Raw genomic sequence first — 20747 nt, 5'->3', positions numbered from 1 at the left:
TCTGATTTGTTCTGAAACACAACTCACTGTTGTAAGATCTGGCTGATTTAAACTGGGCACTGCTCTCTAGATCTGGTAGCCTAGACTGCTCTTTGCTTTGGGAAGTGGACTGGGATAATGAGGTCCTAAGATCTAAGAGTAGATCAGAACCTGAGAAATAAAATATAATGACAGGATGTTGATAGAATAAAATGATTCATGGGTCACCTGTTCAGGTGCACTTCAGGACTTTTGGCTTGGAGTTTTGGTGAGAAGAACAACTTCTAAATCCTACTGCACCTCAATCTTCTACCACTTGGAGCTACAGCAGTCAAACAAAAGCTATAAACATCCTTAGTGTACCATTTGAATCCTTCAGGGAAATATTAGGAAGTAGGGAAAAATGTCAGGAAGTATTGGGAAGATGGCATGTGCTTGTGTGTGGAAAATGGGACACAGATGGTCTAGTCTCACAGATTGCATGGAGAGCAGAGTTCCACACTTTCATTTACACAGAAGAATGAACCCCAGCCAGTGGCTCATCATCTACGGCTCTCTATTATACTCGCTTCCTCAGGCTCGGGCACCTCTGCTCTCCACCCTGACAGTCTGCCAAGCAAAGCGGGGGATGAGAACCCCGCTCCCGGCCTAGCTTGGTCTAGCCTTTGCACTCCTTTGGATAGCTAGTCTCAGTCAAGGGGACGATTTAAACTCTACACACCTCAGCTTCATCTTCTGTAAGATATCATTTTTAATTTACAAGATAAAAGGCAAGTAAGGCAATGCATACAGCTTGTGTAACACACACAGTACTTTTTAAAGGGTGGTACCCACAATCATGACTGATTTTACTATACTCAAGGATATTCCTGCTTTCATAAACAGGATGGCTAACACTTTCTTAATTATACATATATTATTCTGTATAATCACCTATTCTGAGTTCAGTGAGCTCATAAGAATTAACCAACACAAAACATAGTGTCATAATCAATTTGGATTCAATTTTCTAGGCACCACTGACAACCGATTACGTCAACCCCAGGTCAAGAAGCACACCCGATTACTGCAGCCTTTGGATCCACTTCATTCTTCACCCCTGCGTTTCCCCCCAGGCAGAAAGAGAAAAGAGGAGTACCAGGCCTCAGCACCGAGCTTTGGTCACAGTGAGTGTGCTGTGCTTGTTTCCCACGAAGGGGGAATCTTGGTGTTCCTCCTAAACCTCAATTTTTCGTGTGCACAGCTGGGATTCTGCTTGTGCCTCCTTAGAGTCATGACATGGAAAGGATGAAGTGGGGAGATGGGCAGAACTGAGGGTTGGACCTAAGGCTCATGGACGCTCTGCAGCCATTCTACCTCTAAGTTACCGCCCCGTGCTTTATTTGTCACCATCAATACTCTTCCTCGCTGCTTTCAACTCAAGGTGAGACACAAAAGGTCACTTCAGCATCAAGGAAGAAAACCTTCTGCCTGTCTTATACAGAATGACCTGGAGGGCATCAGTCGTATACCCTATTGTTACCTCAGTGGACTCTTAAGGACATTCTGGGTGGCTGTTTGGAGAAAGGCTATAAACCTAGATAGAAGAGCCTTCTGGCAGCTGAGGCATGGGCAAACCCAGATCTGGTGCAGCCACTACCCTTTGTAACTATTCATACAGGTTCCCAGGTTTATAACAAGGTAGCCATCAAGTTAAAATCCTCCACACTGAATGAATACTAGGAACTAATGAAAATCTGAACGTGTGTTCATAAATGAAATTTCCAATCAGGTGGCTGCTGGTGGAGCACAGGCTAAAGCGCAGAGCAGCGGGTTTGGAGTTAGAGCAAATGTTCCTAATGCAATTGCAAGCTCAACCACTAACTGAACAACCGGATCAGACACTTCCCTGTGCGTGCTCTGACGTTTCCATTCACAAGATGGATGTAACACTAGCTTCTACAGGGATTGGAGGCTTGAGAGCAGAGAGATCATTTATGCAGAAGCACTTTGGGTTCTTAGGAGGAAAGGTGCCATTAAAGTCCAGGGCATTATCACCATTACCGATTGATTGTTGTTCTTCAGTAGACTTACCCAAGTGGCCTTGGGGCAGGATCTGGTGCTGCTGGGGGACTTTAACTACCCAGTTATCTGCTGGAAAAGCAATATAGCAGGCCACAGATCATCAAACAAATTCTTGGAAGTGCTGGGGGATATCTTTTAGTACAAAAGATAAAGGAAGCAAACAGTGTGGCTGCCCTTCATGCCATCCTTATGAAACAATGAGAGATTAGTTTAAAAGTATTGAGTCTGTGGTTAGGGCAAGCACAGGAAAACAGGATAAAGAGTGTGGGCATTCAGTTTGATAGTTTCAGTTGTACATATATTTAGCAAGCACCTACTCTATGCAAAGCACCATGCAATTGCGAGGAAAGCACAAGAGTTCAAGGGTAAGGAAGGGTGTGTGTGTGTGTGTGTGTGTGTGTGTGTGTGTGTGTGTGTGTGTTCAAAGTACAATCCCATTGATGAAAAAAGAAAGAAGGTGACAGCCCTCCTCCATCAACTTTGGACTTCACACTTAACAGAGAAACATTTTGAATACATAGATGTGTAAATAAAAATGTAAAGGAAATCATTACAAGGCTAAGAGGAGGAACAGTCCTAGGAGCTAAGAAAAGTTAAAGGTTAGTTCTTAAACTGGACCATCTTGTTTAAAATCAGAGCATTGTAAGTTTTGATTAACTTTTTTGCTAAAAACAGAACTGTGAGAGGAAAGAGATTAATAAGAACGTCTTGACAATATGGACATTTACACTCAGCATGCATACACACTGTTCATCTCTGGTATCCCCAGAAGAGCACCACCCATGCTGACACTGTCAGTGTGCATGGAGACAGAGTCCCTGGGACTCCAGTAAGACAGACACCCCACCCACTGATGACTATGTCACATTAGGATGAACCTAACACGCCGTGCGTGCTGGCGAGTCTCTGCCACCCACTGACTTTTAACGATGTAATTTCAGTACAGAAAAGACAATTAGAGAAATACCTGCCTTGATACCTGGAAAAGCCCAGACAGCAAATCCTTCTTAGTACTGCAGTTGATGATACCCAAATCCTCCCATAAAAGATGAGCTTTCCTTAAGTGAGATTTCAAGGCAGGCCTCTGCCCACTTCTTCTGGGATTTAATTCCCTCAGAGAAGCAAATGACTTCCTGGTTTTCCTCCAAGCTGAGCTGGCAAGGCTGGTGGTGTTTTACACCAAGCTGCTTGAGCTCAAGTCTGCAGGTACCATCTCCAGCCAAGACATGCCCCTGCTGTTTTGTAGACCTGGGGCTAGAGGAGGTGGAGAGGCCCTATCCCACACTCTGCCCCTCGTCCCTATAGCTATTGTCTCTCCCATAACTTCTCCAAGATGTCATTAGCCACCAGGAACTAGTAAGCAGTGCATTTCTACTTACTGAGAGGAAGGACGACAATGGGGATGTTCTTGGGACGCTTGCTTTCCTTGTCGATGAACTCCCCAGTGACAGTCTTCTCTCGCTCTGTAACCCGGCAGTTGTATTTGCCACTATCTTCCTGGCGGAGGTGGTATATCTTCAGCACAAAGACACCATCACTCTCTTTGGACACTTTAAGCTGTCCTTTGGCTTCACGGTGGGCAAATTCACTGTTGAGGACCGGCACAGCATTAGGTCCCATAGTGGCGATTAGTGAGCTGTTGAAGGCCCAGGAGACAGCAAAGTACCGGTCGGGAATGTTCTGAGCCTCTAGGATACATCTGAATTCCACTGGCTCGCCCACTGTGTGCAGCCTCTTATCGGTCTCCAGGCGCACGGTGAACTCTTTGTCTGGGAACACAAACAAACTGGATGCATTCTGGGCAAATGAGGCCTACAACCCACCAAAGTGCTTCAGGAAATCCTCATTCCCCTGACCTTCTTCATGACCCTAACCACAGACATGACTCAGTATTCATCTTGAGAGAAAATCCAACTCCAGCCACACAAATCCTTAAATACCAGTCCCAGCCAAACCCAGGCAGGCTTACCACTCCCATCTAGACCAAAAGGGCTCTGTCAAGGAATATGTTGCCCTAGCTTACACCTCCAGTGCCTGCAGACAAGCCTAGCCTCACTTAGATGGCAGGTGACAAAGGTCTAGCCTGAGCTCTACTAGAGCAACATGATTACAAGTATGTCTGTTTGTTCAGTAGATACCATAGGACTCACCTCACAGAGGTCTATGAGACAAAATTAGAGTGGTCTAGGTGCTGACACCAATTTTAGTCAACACTCAGATGAATTGAGATTCTTCTCTCTCTATAATAAGAACACTAAAAACTAGATATGGGCAACATAAACTAGCTGCATCACACAGAATGTCTTTGCACTGGCTTACAACCTGCCAGGTCATGACTTTAAGCAGACAGCAGGAAAGAATCTACTTCCACTAATCAAGGCAGGAACTCTTCCAGGAGCTATCTAGGTGGTGTATGGAGTGGAGCAGGATGGTGGATGGGGAGCAGATATCATCACTGTAAACAGGATCACACATCTCCAAGAAACAGTACATAGTTGACGGTAGACTCAAGAAACGTCGCCTTGTATCAGGAGGCACTCACGGTGGAAGTGAGGGGACAGGAAGAGAAGTTAAGGCTGGGAGGAAGTGGCATCATCTCCCCTGCTGTGGGAGCCTGTAGCTCCTAGCTCCTTCCGGTTCTAGCTATGCTCCTTGTAGAGACTATGGGGGGGGGGGTCACATCACAGTGGTGTGTAAACTTTAAGGGTTCAGCAACCTCAGCTCCACAATGGCCTTGCCTGTGGAGCATTTCCAGGCCTTCACTACCATCTTCAAGATCCATGCCTCAGTCATCTCCAACCCATCCCTTATACTCTCCCAAGTTTCCTGTTTCCCTGTGAAAATGGATCATGTGAGCCAAGCAAGCACTTCGCTACTCCAGTCCAGCTCAGCCTCTCCCTCCTTCCCACACAGGCCAGACTCTTGAGCCAGACACTATTTCTTGCCAGTGACTAACTCTTCCCTATCCCTATATTACCCAAATTTCCTGACAGAGCAAAGCCCTTTCAACAGCATCTCAGACATGTCAGCTGTGGCCTCCTCCCCTTCTCGAACGAAGCAGTGCTGGGTTAGAACAGCAAAAGCAGCAGGTTTTATACTACTGTCTGCTAGCGGAGCACACCCAGGTGAGGCTGTACCTGTGTTTCAGTGTCACTAGCCCTCTGACCAGTAAAATACAGTAGTTCATAATCCACCACCAACCCAAAAGGCACTCCTTCCAGGTAACTGACAAAGTAGTATCCCAGGGAACGCCAGGGCCTCAGATCTTCTCATTTTTCCTAGGTGAAGTGGGCTATCACTGTGGATTTCCACTTTGGGCAGCCCTAGTCACTGCTTATCCCATGAGAATGCCCCATGCTCCATGTAGCCTTCACATTCCCTGGCCAGAGATGCATGCCCCTTTCTGCAGAGCAATCTGGGAGCTCTAGCCTCTGGGATTGCTCTCCTCCCCTGGTTCTAGGACAAGTGCCCCCTGCCTCTCCCATGCCTTGCCTGACCATTCTGCTCCTCTCACAATGGGGCTTGTTCTCTGACCATCTCCTAACAAGCCATGGATCTCTCAGGCTTGTTCCTATTCTTTCCAGAGCCCTTGTCCCTTGCGGGTTCTGTCTTTAACAGCTCTAACACTCTATATGTGCATGTTCAATGATGCAATGGGTGTGCCATGCTGTGAATGTCTCTAAGAGGCTGCTACAAGGTGGATCCCTCCACTTGGTTACTAAGACAACCAGTGCTGCCACTAACAGGTAAGCAGACCTCCCAGCAGGGCTCTGTGCGTCCTCATGACCCTTCTTCTCCCTTTCCTTCTCACAGTTCAGGGAATCACAGACGACTCCTTTATGGCCTGCCTGTCCTTCTTGCCTCTAACACTAGGTCTCCCCTCCCAGACCACCACAGCCTGGCCCTATGAGTTCTTCACAACCCTGTCTCTTGACTCCCAAGGACCCCCTAAAGTTCCAAGAAGAATGGCTTGACAACTCCTAATCCACAGAGTCAAGTTCATGCTCTACCTCATAGCACATACTGCAGGTACCCTTCCGTTCCTCCCCTCCCCTTCCCTCCCCTCCCCTTCCCTCCCCTCCCCTTCCCTCCTGCTCAATCTAGAACTCAACATCTGGTCACTTGACTTTCTTCTGCCTGCCAGCTACCAAGTGACCTATGCCCTCCCACATTTCCTGCTGCTGTCTGCTCAACCTTGACACAGTTCAAGTCACCAGAGGAACTGGAATTCCCAGATTTGCTATAATGACCATCTTATGCAGAGGAAAGTTAGAGCAGAAACAGCCTTCCCTGTTCACTCAGCACTTAGCACCCTAAGTGCAAAGAGCAATGTCATTCACCTTGGCATCCCCTGATGCTCGCACCACACCTTCTGTGATGTGAAGACTCATGTCTATGAAAATAAATGTGAAGAAAAAAACTAAAAGGTGGGGTTGCAACTCCCAAGCCTGTACAGAAACACACAGTGAAGTTATCAACATTTTTTCCCCTTTCCTTTGCTGGCTTAGTTTGGATATATATATGCAGGGCAAATTCAAAATGTCCTAATTCTAAATTGGTAAGATTAAAATAAAGAAGATTAGCTGATCAAACATAATTTAAAAGTATTAAGACCTGAAATTAGGCCCAGACTTTTTTGACACTGATCTTAAAACCAACCAGGAAGGAACATGATAAACAGGAACTAAAGCCTCTTGGATAAACTTAATATTAGAAGATCCAGAAGCCACTAAGAGTTCTGGTCCTAAGTATGGAAAAAGTGTGCCCTTCGCAAGAAGAATCCAACTTTCTTTTGCTTTCTTTCATACCTACTAGGTGTCTGGAGGATGCTCTCAGCCCTGCCTCCTCTAGAGCTGTGCAAGACAAAATGGAGCTGTTAGTATTCAGGCATCTGCCCTGGTCTGTCCTTGAGGTTCTGACAGGACACCCCTCAGCTGCAGCCACCAAGAGCACCAGCTGTGCACATTCACTATGTTCCCTTTTAAAAGGGCCTGCCCACCTCCCGTCCTTCTCTCTTCTTTCTCTGTCTGTCTCCCTTTGTCTCTTTCTCTCTAACCCTCTGCCCTCTCTCCTGCTGCTCCTCTCCCCAGAGGACGGTCTCTCTTGCCCCTTCCATTTTATATGATCTCTTTCCCTAATAAAAAAAATCCCTCTGCTAAAATCCTGTCACATGGTATCTTTCTCTCAAGCCACTGGTTTTTTTTTTGGGGGGGGGCTTGTTTGTTTTTTTGTTTGTTTGGTTTGGTTTTTTCAAGACAGGGTTTCTCTGTACTGCTTTGGAACCTGTCCTAGAAATCACTCTGTAGACCAGGCTGGCCTCAGACTCACAGAGATCTGCCTGCTCTGCCTCCCAAATGCTGGGATTAAGAGCGTGTGTCACCAACGCCTGGCTCAAGCCATTGTTTTAAAATGACAACAGTAGACAGGTGAAAAATGACATGGTAATTAAGTACACCAAAGACACAGCTTCCCAGCCTGACCACCAGGAGTCTCCAAGAAGGGACTTCAGAGATGGGTCAGAAAGTCTGGTATTCGGTGACTCTGGAGCATTGCTCTCAAATGTCACAGCACCCATGCAAGGACCAAGATAACTGACCACCAGGACAGGAGACAGGCTATGACAAGAGTGCCACCATCTGTGACACAGAAACGTCCTCTCCTCATCAGGACCAAGGGCCCTCAGCAGAAAGAGGAGAAAAGACCTCCACCACCCCAGTGACAGCATGATGACCATCCTCCAACCAAAGAACCTGCCCCAACTCAGCCAGCACAGTCAACAACTGTATCCGTTCTAAACCAGAGCTCTGCACGTGCCAGAACCTGGACTCTCAGGAGACACCAAGAGAAGCTGTGAAGGACTTCGGTTTGCCAGGCCACCATCACTAACTACTTCAGCCCGAAGCACACCATTCTTCCCCCTCAGGGACCCTACCCAGGTGCTCTCTTGACAAAGTGTCCACAGCAGGATCCAATACTCTACACCAGCCTCACGGCACACGGCACACACTCTGATTATTCCCCATGTCACACCACAGCATGTCTGCATTCACTGTGCTCACCTACATGTGAGGAAGCCATCTGAACTTGTCTCACAGACATGACAATATGTGTTAAAGCACTTTAGAAGTTATTAAAATGGCAGGAATATTAATATAAAAATAATAGTACACTAGTATCTCCCTGGTCCATCATTTCACACACCCAACAGAAGGCTTTTCATCTCAAATGTCCTCTGCAATTGAAACGTCATCAAACTGGGTGTCATCCATGGCTAACAGGAATGGTACACAGAGATTTTCTGTGAAACCTCTCATTTTAAAAAAAAATTTTTAAAAAAAGATTTGCTCATTTTATTTTGCGTGTGAGTGCCTTGCCTGCATGCCTGTGTGTATATCACATGCGAGCTTGGAGATCCAATGAGGACAAAGGATCTCTGGAACCGAAGTTGGGAATAGTTGTCAACTAAGAATTGAACCTGGGTGCTCTACAAGAGCAGTAAGTGCTCTTGACCACTCTCCAGCCTTCTCTCCAGCCACATTTTTATGCAAAATCTCTTATTTTAAAAAAAAGAAAACTTCTTCTTCAAAATAATGCCATATGGTAAAGGAAACGTGGCAATGAACAGGGGCCCAGTATGGGCAGCTGTCAGGGACTCATGGCAAGTTGGGTCTGTGTATGCTTGTTTTCTCCGGCTGACATTACAACCATCGCTAACCTCACCCAAAACCCTGGGGCATTGTCATGATCACCACACAAGGAGTCCCCACGCCTTCCTCATGTCAGACTCCCCACCAGGTAAAGGACGAGAAGCTGAGAGAGACTGACCGGTGGGCTGGACGTTGACAACGGCACCCTCAGAGCGCTTCCTGGTCATGGCGTACCAAGAGCCATCTGGATCCTGGATCCACTCAGCAGCCTCGCAGTAGTACTCGCCCTGGTCGGAAGGCTGCAGGTGGAAGATGGTGAGGCGGAAGGTGGTTTTCCCCAGCTTGTCCAGCCGCACCTCCCCCAGGCTCTGCCTCTGGGCATATTCGCTGCTGGAGTGTAGGATGAAGTCTCGGCTCAGGGCAATGACCTCCACAGGCTTCTCGCCACCCTTCCGCCGAAGCCAGGATACTGAGACGTGGCTGTGCTGGTCACTCTCAGTGGCCACTTCGCAACTGAGCTCCAGAGGATCCTGTTCCACTTTGTGCAGAGTCTGGGGGACAGCTGTGGTCTGTAGGGAATCCGGGATCACTGTAACATAGAATGTTAACACAGAGGATGGTTACAAGGCTACAGAATCTGAGACTCACCTTCCAGGAGGCGAGGGCCCTTCTCCACACAGAAGCCACTGATTACTGCCTCAACAGAGGCAGTTCTGACCATCGATTCAAGGCCACAGACAACCCCAAAAGGCATATAAACCTAAATATGCTTCTCTTTTATGACAGCCAGGATAATATTTTTGGCACTGACTGACACCTGCTTGGTATTTTAATCCCACTCAGAGCAAAGATAGATTTTATTCTGAAATGTATACAACAAAAAACTCCCTGAGAATATGGTAAAGAATAATCGTTGAGGTCTAATAAGATTTGTTGTTGATTTGGGTATGGCTTTGAGATACCTTCATCTCACTTCTGACTGGGAACAGCTCCTGGGCCTTCTGGCTTTACATTCCTACACAGCCCTTCCCTTTTCCCTTCCCAACACACTCTCCATCCCATCTCCCAGTTTACCTCATCAGTGCATGGTGCTTAGAAGGACAATGAGGAGTGCAAACAGAGAAAGCCATCATAATCTCCTTGTATGGGGGATAGAACCAAGACTTCAAGCCTAATAGGCAAGTGCCCCACCACTGAGCTACAACCCCAACTCTTTAATTTGTAGACAAAGTCTCCAATGTTGGCCTTGAACTTGTGATTTTCCAACCTCAGCCTTCCAAGAGGCTGAGTTACAAATGGGCACCACTAAGCCTGGCCTGTTCCCCTGTGCCTTCTCATGATTCATCAAAGTGGTCCACAGCAGAAGGAAGTCACAGCACACAGGGGACTCAGGCAAATGATGCCACTGCTGTGTCCGGTCGCTGGAGTTTTATTCCGACCTTTATCTTTCTGAAGACTAACTGTCACCCCCACTCCGTTGCCTCTGCTGCCTGATAAAAGCACTCTAGTCATGACAGGGGTATGTTTCCCTTCCTATGCCTGTCCCAAGATTGAGATTTAAAGTCCTCTTATAAAGACAGAGCGAGGCTCATTACAGAAAAAACATAAACAATGACAGTGTCTTTATTGACAGAAGACCTACCAACACATCCCTCTTATCTGTAAAAATGTAAAGTAGAGCTCAGGGCATACGTACAAAACACAACAGCCTTGCTCTTGTCTGCTCTTTCTCACCAGCACTGGGTAGCCAGGGGTGTCCACACAATGTTCCCCTCTCTTCCAGCTTACATCACAGGGAGGGCACTGAGGCAGGCGGCCCATAGCTTCTTAGCCCGCAGCCCGGAGGTCTGGGTAACCAGAGCCCTACTCCAGCCCCACAGCTCAGAACATGTCCTTTTTGCTCATCATTTCTGAGAGATGGAGTCCAGGGAATTTCCCCCAAAAACAGGGACGCAAAATAGTGTGCTCCGATTACTTCACCTCAAAGAAAGACCCTTTGGATATAATAGATGCTTCAAGCAGCAATATTCCAATGCCTGTCTGCCCAAAGATCAGGCCTGCTGAAGGAGCTTACTACTACTTCTCTGGATTTGCTATTAATTAAACTAGGATAGACAGGGAAGAAGTTTAAAAGACACACCTGCTCGTGGGCAGCTTCAGTCACAAGCTACTGTCTGTCTCTGAGATCCACTTGGTTCCCAAAAGAACGGTTAACGAGTTTCTGAGAATCTGAGAATCCACCCAGGTTGTTCACTAAATCACTTACTGTACTTCAAAATGGTCTCATTCCCCTCTTACTCTCTCTTCCCTCTGAGCATCTGGAACTCACTGGGTTATATGAGCAGAAACTCCCCTGAGATTTCACACGCGCACGCGCGCGCACGCGCACACACACACACACACACACACACACTACTGCACCCCTGCTGTGATCTTCCCATTAGAACTACTGCTGCTCCCTTCTGCAGGGGTGGGAGTTTTACCCTTGCTCTACAGGCCTTTGCCTCCTTCCTGCTGATCTCACCCACTTTACCTTCAAGCCATGCATCCAAAGTGTCACCCACAAATGTCCTTGCCACAAGGCAGTCCTGGATGCTGGGATTACAGGCATGCAGCGACACACCCTGATCTTGCCTTTATATACTCAAGTTGCCTTTCACCAGGAAAGGTCTGGTTAACTACTGAGGTTCTAAACGTTCTCTCGAGAACTTTCCCAAGTGACAGCCTTAAAACTGTTCACAGAAATCGTGTTCACTTATTCTTCCCAATGCATTCTAAGATACTTCAGGAATTTTTTTTTTTTTTTAGTCATACAGTAGGTAGCAATGGTGTATGGCAACAGAAGGGACCCAGGCCTGGCACTGGCCACCCAGAAGCAGTGTCTCCTTACCCACTAGGTTCATCTTGGCACTATAACTTCCAAAGTAGCGCTCATCCGTGTTGGGGGTGTGACATTCATACTCCCCCGCATCCCGGGCTTGCAGCTCTGTGATGTGAAGTAAAGCTGAGTTCCCCTGGATTCTCTCCACGTAGATCTTCCCACCGAGGACTCGCTGAGTGTAGATGGCATAAGGGAAGGAGGAGTCCACCGTGCTAACAATTTGCACTTCACGCTCCGGGGCGGAGGGCAGGTAAATGGACCACTGGAAGTTCTGCTCAGAGGGACCCTGGTAGCCACTCACATTGCACCAAATGGTGATGTGGGAGCCCTCTGTGCGGTACAGGGGTCCTTCCTGGACAGTGACCTGTCGCTGTGCTGATACCACACCTAAGGGGAGACAGACATAACAATGTGTTTACTTTTCTAACGAAATGCAAAACAGGCCGCAGTCCCCAGAGGATTTGTTATTTGTGTGACATGATGGCAATATAAATAGGTTATTGGCCCTTTCCAAGGCACTCTTGTGATTTATAAATATTAATTAAAACACTGTAGTAAAGTCTGTATCTAATATACATATATGAGAATTTGATCGCACAAGGACGTGGCTCTGTTACTTATTCAACACTGACCCTTGTGAATTTCATTTGGTCTCTCTGTCATTTATACAACAGTTTTATATCTATTAATGCTGTTTATAAAGTTTTTAATAAAATGAACAGGAAAAGTTGAATCCTTGGCACAAATCCAGTCAAAAACAAATAAAAGCAACCGCCTTGTAATCTGGCTGAAAGTAAGTGTTTCTCCCATGATTAGCAGGGCTGGCCCAAGAAAGTCATTGAGTCTTTCTTTGGGGATCGGGGAGTTGCAGTCTTTATTTCCATCTCATTCCAAGGAACATATCCTTTTCCCTGTACAAATAGAGGCAAGCAGATCCTGCAATGGCTGCCAGTTTATAGGGAGTGAGGAATGTGAAGCTGAGCAGACTCCCACCAGCTGACACAGAGGGACAGGCATAGGAAGGCCTAAAAAAAAAAAAACCAGTTAGCTGACCTTGGTCTCTTGCCTCTGACTGGCCCACCAAGCCCCTGCCTCTGGGTTCTAGCACAACACTCCAAGGTCACTTCTGAGTCTGCCTTCCCCACCCCCCCTCCATGCCCTTCACACTGCATCCTCTTGTACGCGCGAGAAGTGAAATATGGAGACTCAAGTCTCTTGCCCATGCCGTCCGTCCGCTATGCTCCCGACAGGGTCTGAGCATACACCACAAGGGAGGATTCATATGCTGGAAGCTGAGTCTTTTCTTTTGGGGAGAAGAGAGTAGGATGGAACCTTTAAGAGCTGGGGTCAAGGGGCCAGGGGAACACTGGATGGGATCAATGCTAATAGCTGGGATGAGTTAGCGCCCACAAGGGTGCACTATTATTCAAACAAACAAACAAACAAACAAACAAACAAACCCAAATCCTCCATCTCTTGCTCCCTGCCTCACTACAAGATGGTCCCTCGCTTGATTTTCCTGCCAGGATACCATCACTATGTTGTGACATGGTCAAAAGGGTCCTCACCAGAAACAGAACACACAGGACCAACCAACAGTCTTTGGCCTTTGTTCCCTAAAACCATGGGCTAAAGAAACTTCTTTTTAGAATAAACACTATGCTTTGGGATATTTTTTACAGCAATAGCAAATGGATTGTGAGCTGGGCAGTGGACACCTTTGATCCCAGCACCGGAGAGGTTCAAGACCAGCCTCAGACCAGAGACAGAGCAAGTTCCAGGACAGCCAGGGCTACACAAAGAGAAAGCCTGTCTCAAAATACTAAAGAGAAGAGGAAGGAGGGTTAAGAGGGGGAGGAGGAGGAAAATGGATTGCTGTAGCTAACCATTCCTGAGCCACTCAGACACGGAGAGGTACCTCTCTGCATGCTCTCTGGGCAGCAGCTGGGTGTGGCAGATGGCAGAGACAGCAATGCATGGCAGAAAGAGCATCTGAGGCCTGGCCTCAGAGGCTAGCACAGCTCAGACCAGACACAGCTGTGTCATCGTGTTATGCATTTGTTTCCAGACCTTGGTCTTATCTTACAAAGGGACTTCAAAGAGCACAATGCAAAGCTGGCTTTGTCACTTACCTTGGATAAGTTTAAGGCCTACAAGCCTCAGAGGTCTATAAAGCCTCTCACCAATCAGTACTCAATACAAAGATGCTGATGCTAAGTCTCACAGTGGCTGAAGCACACAAGGGACCTGGATCTGGACACAGACCTTGGTTGGTAACTGCTCAGGGACACTCTGGTAGCCTCCTGTGAATGAGCACATCATGGTTGCTCACACTGCCCAAAGCTGTAGCCCACTCTCAAGAAACCTTTCCTTCTGCCCAGTAGAAACTTAGCTCAAGTCGACTCAGCTGTTACACCAATCCTAGCAGGCATAGCTCAGTCCAGCCCAGAGGGCCCTTGGGACTCAAAGCAAGCTAGCCTAATCTGCAGGGCAACAGACCCCCAAAGGCCAACTGTTGGAACAAAATAATAATAATTTTGTGTCTGTTTTACAAAGGGCAGGGAGGGATTAAGGAGAGAGCTTAGTTGGTTAAGTGCTTACCACGAAAGAATAGGGAGTTGAATTTAGCTCCAGCCCCCCCTGGCAAGGCACAGTAACCCACACCTTCAATCCTAGCACTGGGAAGGTAGTGTTAGAAGGCTGCCCTAGGGCTTACTGGGCAGCAGAGTTAGCCAACTTCTGTGTAGTGGGCACAACAAGGGGAGCTCGAGGTTTAATGAGAGACCTTGTCTCAAAGAATAAGGTCAAAGGGTGATTAAGGTGCCAGGCGGTGGTGGCACATGCCTTTAATCCCAGTACTCAGGAAGAAGAGGCAGGCGGATTTTTGTGAGTTCAAGGCCAGCCTGGTCTATAGAAGAAATGCCAGGACAGGCTCCAAAGAGAATCCCTGTCTTGAAAAACAAACAAACAAAAAAGTGATTAAGGAAGATACCCACCATTGACTTTCCCCTCCATATATATGTACATGTATGTCTATGCGTGTGTACACATACCCTGAACTGAAACTCCTCCCACCTCCAATCCCCCTGCACATACACATACATGGGAAAAGAATACCTAAGCAGGATAAAGTGACATGTAAACCTGCTTTATGACAGCCATTACTATATTTAAAGTCACAGAAAAGAAAAATTTTCAATGTTAAAATTTGGCACCTATTAGGTCTTTTTTTGTTTTGTTTTGGTGTTTGTTTGTTTTTCAAGACAGTGTTTCCTTTTTTTGTTTGTTTGTTTTGTTTTGTTTTGGAGACAGTGTTTCTCTATATAACAGTCCTGACTATCCTGGAATTTAATTTGTAGACCAGGCTGGATGAACTCAAGGAGATCCACCTGCCTCTGCCTCCCAAGTGCTGAGATTAAAGGTTTATGCAAGTTTTGGGTACGTTTATGAAATTTAAATACATACAGACACATACACTACGACAGTTCAGTCAAACACTTGAGCACTCCTGAAATGCACAACATTATGAAAACAACTTGACTACAATCATAACATTAGACCTCCTTGAACTGGGGTCTGCTTTGTATTTCAGTGATCTGCCCCTGCACAGCTACAAACATGCCCTGCCCATTGCAAAGGGGGAAAGGGCAGGGCACCTCCCTCTCTGGACTGCTTCTCTTCTCATCTTTGGGCCCACACTGGAATCACAGAGGCACTGAGGTAGGGAAGCTTCAGAAAATAGCAGCCAAAGCCTCGATGCTTCCTATGATGTCAGCAATCTGGGCCGCAGTCTGGGGGTGCTGATGCTCTCCTTGTACCATGTGGTTTCCAGATCACAAGGCTTGATGGCAAGTGTCCTTACCATCTCGCCAGCCCCATGAAGTTTAGCATAGGATCAAGATTTTTTTTTTTATCTGTTCCCCTGTAATCCTAAATATGTATAACAGACTTAAGAACTGTGTGTCTTGGGGTTGGGGAGATGGCTTCGTCGGCCATACGAGCATAAGGACCTGAGTTCAGATCCCCATTACCCAGGTATAAGCTGACACAAGGGCACACACCTGTGATCTCAGTACCGGGAAGGTGCAGACAGGTGCAGCCCATCTAGCAGAATCAGTGAGCTCCAGGCTCAATAAGAGAGCCTGTCTCAAAGGAAATAAAGCTGAAAGCAGTCAAGTAAGATAGCTGATGTTGAATGCTGGCCTCAAGTGCATACTCACGTGCGCTCTCTCTCTCTCTCTCTCTCTCTCTCTCTCTCCCTCCCTCCCTCTCTCTCTCTCTCTCTCTCTCTCTCTCTCTCTCTCTCTCTCACACACACACACACACACACACACACACACACACTGTTGGCCTTAAGATGTCTCTTTTCTCAATAGAACCAGTCAGGTAACCAAACGAATGGACGAATTCTAACTGAAAGCTCTCAACAGTATAAACTCTGGATTTGAAAATGTGCCATTCTCCTCTTCTCTTTTCTTGCCCAACAAAGCAGCTGAACCCCAACTGATACAATATATGTGACAATGAGCTTAACTATAGACCTTACACAGACACAGATCCCATACTCCACCCCCCACAAAGGACAAACAATGTTAAGTGCCTGAATGAGCAGGGCAACAGGGTCAGAACAACTCATCCAGACAGGAAGAGGATTACAATCAATCCTGACAAATAAACAAATACTATCCTGCAAGTTAGCTACAGCCAGCCATACCAGTTTATTACCTCTCTCTGTCGTTCCCTCCCACCCTACAAACTGCTCTTCATCCCTGAAGATAGGGTTGTTCTTACAGTTTTTTGTTTGTTTGCTTGTTTGTTTTTAAGACAGGGTCTTGTTCATTAGTTAGCAAGGCTAGTTTTGAACCTTTGGCAATCCTCCTGCCTCAGCCTCTCAAATGCCGGGATTACAGCAGGGAGTACACCGTAATACAGAAATAAAGTGAACTTTCTTCTCAATACACTAATCCCTTCCACACTCTGCAACCTTCCAACTCTGCCCACGGCATCCACCCGACCCTGCTTAGCCTACAACAGCAGGTTCCTCCGCATGAGGAACAATTCTTAGAAATAATAATTACAACTTCAGGTCTTCAGATTGCTTTGTAACCAGCAAATGCTACTTCTGCAATGAGAAGAGAAAGGTCAAGTGTCACATATAACCATATAAAAAGAAAACAAATACCGGGCAATAGGATGACAAGTGGTTTTATTTCCCTTTTTATACTGCACTCCTCTGCAAGGAGTATAAACCAAAGCTTTACCCCAAAATAAAAATGATACCTGACTGCAGTACAAAACGTCTTCTTTACTTACTAGTATATTATAAACATTTACATGCAATATCTATATTGCAGCATATATATACATACACACATATATGATATATGCATATGCTTCATACACTTGGTCTAAGTCCTAAGTCCTGAGCTCCTAACTCCCTTGCAATATTAATGACAGGAGGCTTCTGATACCCAGTGAGCCTCTTCTAACCATATCAGAATTTGTGCTAATGAAATGACTCAAGGTGGGCCCTTAGAGTTTCTAATAAGTTGGCCATGAACAGCAGGCTGGAAATTTCAGCTCCATCTGAGACCTACAGGAACAGGAGGGGTTTAAAGTAAGTTCAATCACCAATAGTCACAGATTTAATGAGGCATGCCCATGAAATGGAACTCTACACAGAAACCCTCGGTGATGGCCAGGCATGGTGGTATACACCTTTAATCCCAACACTCTTGGGAGGCAGAGACAAAAACAGGCAAACCTCCATGACTTCTAAGGCAGCCTGGCCTACACAGCTAGTTCCAGTATACAGTGAGACTCTATCTAGAGAGAAAGAGGGAGGGAGAGAGAGAGAGAGAGAGAGAGAGAGAGAGAGAGAGAGAGAGAGAGAGAGAGAGAGAGAGAGAGAGAGAGCACCTCTGTGGTGATTAGGATGCCTTCTAGGTTCCTGAACACACTATGCTAGGGGATGGTGCCCAAGACAGGCACAAAGGCCCTGCACTAAGAGCATGCTTCATTAAATCGGTGGTTATTTGCAACTGAACTTCCCCTCCTGTTCCTGTTTGACTTCGAAAGCTTGAGGACCTGGGCTCAAGCCCCACCCCTCAATACTCACTCAACACTCTGAATTCTGCTTGACTCAGGCAGGTAACCTAGAATATGGAAATAGGGCTTTCATGACAGCTCAATCAGCAAAGTGCTTGACACGTAAGCATGAGGACTCAATTCTGATCCCCAGAACATACATTAAAAAAAAAAAAAAAAAAAAAAAAAAAAAAGGCTGAGTGTGACAGTTCCCACTTGTAACCTATGCTTTGGAGAGGTGGAGATGAGCAGGTCCCTGGGCCTTGCTGGCCAGCCACTCTAGCCTACTTGATTCTGTGTCAAAAACCAAGGTTCATGGGGTTGGAGAACTAGCTCATCAGTTTTAAGAACACTGGCTGTTCTTTGAGGCTTTTGGTTCAATTCCCATCACCCACATAATAGTTGACAACTGTCTGTTAACTCTAGTTCCAGGGGATCCAACAACCTCTTTTAATCTCTGCAGATATGAGGCGTGCATATGATACAGAGACATATATGTAGGCACAACACCCATACACATGAATGTGCACATGTGTACATACACACGCACGCAAGCACGCACAAATACATAGAAATGAAATGACGTAATGTACCATATACCAGTCTCGTGGGGAACCCTGAAGAGCAAATAATACTGGAAAGCCAACAAATGAGTATTTTAAAATTTCATCTCACTTTTACCAGCATGAGATATCGATCTAAAAATGGGTCTCACAACAGCTCTAAGTATAGGAGTATTAAGAGGAACATTAATGTTTAACTTTGGGCTAAAGATGCAAGGCAGCTTATGTATATAGTGAAATATGCTAAAACCCTGTCCTTAGAAAATACCAAAGCATTCACAATATCATATTGAGTTGCTAAGTGGTGAGGGCAGGGTTACCTCCCACCTGTTACAAGAACCAAAACATCTCCTGTTCCCCATTTTCTTTTTCTTTTCTTTTCTTTTTTTTTTTTTTTTTTCTCCAGGTTTTAAATGAGCGAGTATATGGCATTTGAAGACGAAGATGAATGAGGCCAGGGAAGGGCCCTGCTCTCTCAGGTTTGCGCACCTCACCTGGACTCTTCCTGGACTGAATGAGGCCACTGTCATTATAGCTACACTTACCAGAGGAGGAAATGGTCTTCAAGGTTAAGTAACTTTCTCCATAGCACAGGACATGACTAATGGCTTTCCCCGGCGCCATGGCGTGGCTCAGTGAGTATCAGAGATGAGTGATAAAGCACCTATCTGCCTCCTAGCCTAGTTGGCCCTGAAGGGAATGATGGGGAATCTGGAGAGCCCAGATGTCTAGGGGAAACTAAGCGAGTCAAGGCAATCTCCAGATAGAAAAGACCCTAAAGGAATTTCAACCAACCCATCAGTGACAGCATCTGGGGAGTCCAGACTGAGAACCTTCAGCCAAGGGAAGACCGGAAGTGGGATAAGCTAAACCGACCCTTTATCAGACCCTCTTCCAGGTCTGGGGACAGGCAGATGCAATGCTTGTCAGCTGAGCTGAACACCCTGAGCCCTGAACAGTATGTGGCACTGTTCTACATCCTCTGCACAGATGACCTGATATAATTCTTACAGCCAGTTAGGAGTGACACTCATTTGGTGGTGTAGCAGTACAGAGGCAAAGGCTAGGGAGTGAGGGGAATAGGGCTAAATGTACCTGCACTAAATAAAGTACATTTAAAATGAAGGTTATGGCTGGGTCAGTGCCACGCCCACTCAGAGACAGGCTAAAGTCCAGATATGACATGTCACTGTGCAAAACCGCAGGCACATGGACATGTATTTGATTACTCGTTTTCATCAAAACGGCCCCTTCAGAAGGGAACTGAGGTGGGGGCGGTGAGACAATGGGATTAAGAGGGACAAACATGAGCAAAGTATGCAATGCTGTAGGAGCCTCCCTGGCTAGGGCCTCAGCCAAGCCAGCCCACTGTGCTCGGCCCAAAGTTTCCAATCTGTACGTTCTGTAAGCTCAACACAGGGACTGTTTTAAGCTGCTTGGTCTGGGGATGATTTGTTACACAGCAAAGATAACCATTGCACATGCTACTCTTTCACTCACTGTGCTTTCAGAGTCTACCCGAAGATGGACCCCAAGACAGCATTGTGAGCGAAGGGTAAGTAAAATGGTTTCACCGAAGCGGATATTCCTGATAGAAATGACCAACAGGGAATGATGGCAGCAGCGAGGTGCCAGGTGAAACCGCCTCGGCCTGACCCACAACAGCTCTGCAGACAAGGTGGCATCTGAACTGCTTCAAAAGTGTAGGGCAGGACATGCCTCACAAAAGCACAGCTGCAGCTCCAGGAAGCTGGCCTGGGTCTGTCCTGTGACCCCAGGGCACCTCCATTTCAGTCAGGAGAGGGCGCTGAGAGCCATTAATAAAGGCAATCTTTCTCCAGGGCTGGAGAACTGAGGAAAGCACACAGGGAGACAGAGCAGATTCCTATTTCTGAATCATCGCTCTGGGGGCAGCTGCAAGACAGAGCAGAGGGCAAGGCTAGAAGCGGGGATACCAAATTAACAGTCAAGGGAACCAGCAGGAGACTGGGCCAGCGGAGAGACTCAAGGGCACGAGTTTCATCCATTCATCTTTTCAGTCTTAAAAAAAATGTGAATCTCCTCCAATGGTGCCTAAAATAGAAATGGCCTAAAGATGATTAATAAATGTTAAATTATTAACGCCACTTCTAAGAAGGTATAACTACCAACGATTCACTTTGCCTCAGATGACTTTATGTCATGACACCTGCAGTGCTGAATGACCAGCACGGGGCCTTTCCCACAGACAGACAGACAGACAGACGCTCAGCTACTGTGTTAGGCAGGGACTCCGCTTCCTTGCAGTCAGTCCTTCATGAGTGAAGGCTGAGGCTGTGTCGCTGCTAAGCCACAGCCTGGAGACACTACATTCTTTACTCAGGCCAAAAGACTGGCTTGGGTTTTTTTGTTTTGTTTTTTAAGGTTTTTTGTTTTTTTTTTTTAAATCAAAGTATCACAAGGCTTCTGATCACTATAGTGATCGCGCTCTTCATCTTCTCAGATTGTCACAAATGTCCGTTAGGGACAACTCTCTCAGACCTTTGA

The 20747-nt window shown here is 46.5% G+C and overlaps 1 protein-coding gene across 3 annotated transcripts in view; it reads right to left on the bottom strand.

Moving 5' to 3' along the window:
* The window catches only part of Igsf3 (immunoglobulin superfamily member 3), an 86603-nt gene that overhangs the window by 25661 nt on the left and 40195 nt on the right, over positions 1–20747 (bottom strand). Inside the window, exons 3-6 of one of the 3 annotated variants that reach the window (XM_051199514.1) lie at positions 11581–11958; positions 8869–9279; positions 3423–3812; positions 2053–2112 (exon numbers count right to left, since the gene is read on the bottom strand). In XM_051199514.1, the coding sequence (XP_051055471.1) occupies positions 2053–2112; positions 3423–3812; positions 8869–9279; positions 11581–11958 (1239 nt within the window). The remainder of the gene's footprint in view (positions 1–2052; positions 2113–3422; positions 3813–8868; positions 9280–11580; positions 11959–20747) is intronic. The other 2 variants (XM_051199515.1, XM_051199516.1) reach the window with 2 other exon arrangements.

Source organism: Phodopus roborovskii, unplaced genomic scaffold (genome assembly GCF_943737965.1).
Source record: "Phodopus roborovskii unplaced genomic scaffold, PHOROB, whole genome shotgun sequence".
Classification (NCBI taxonomy): Eukaryota; Metazoa; Chordata; class Mammalia; order Rodentia; family Cricetidae; genus Phodopus; species Phodopus roborovskii.
Note: the sequence above shows the minus strand (reverse complement) of the source record. Positions and strands in the feature narration are given on the sequence as shown.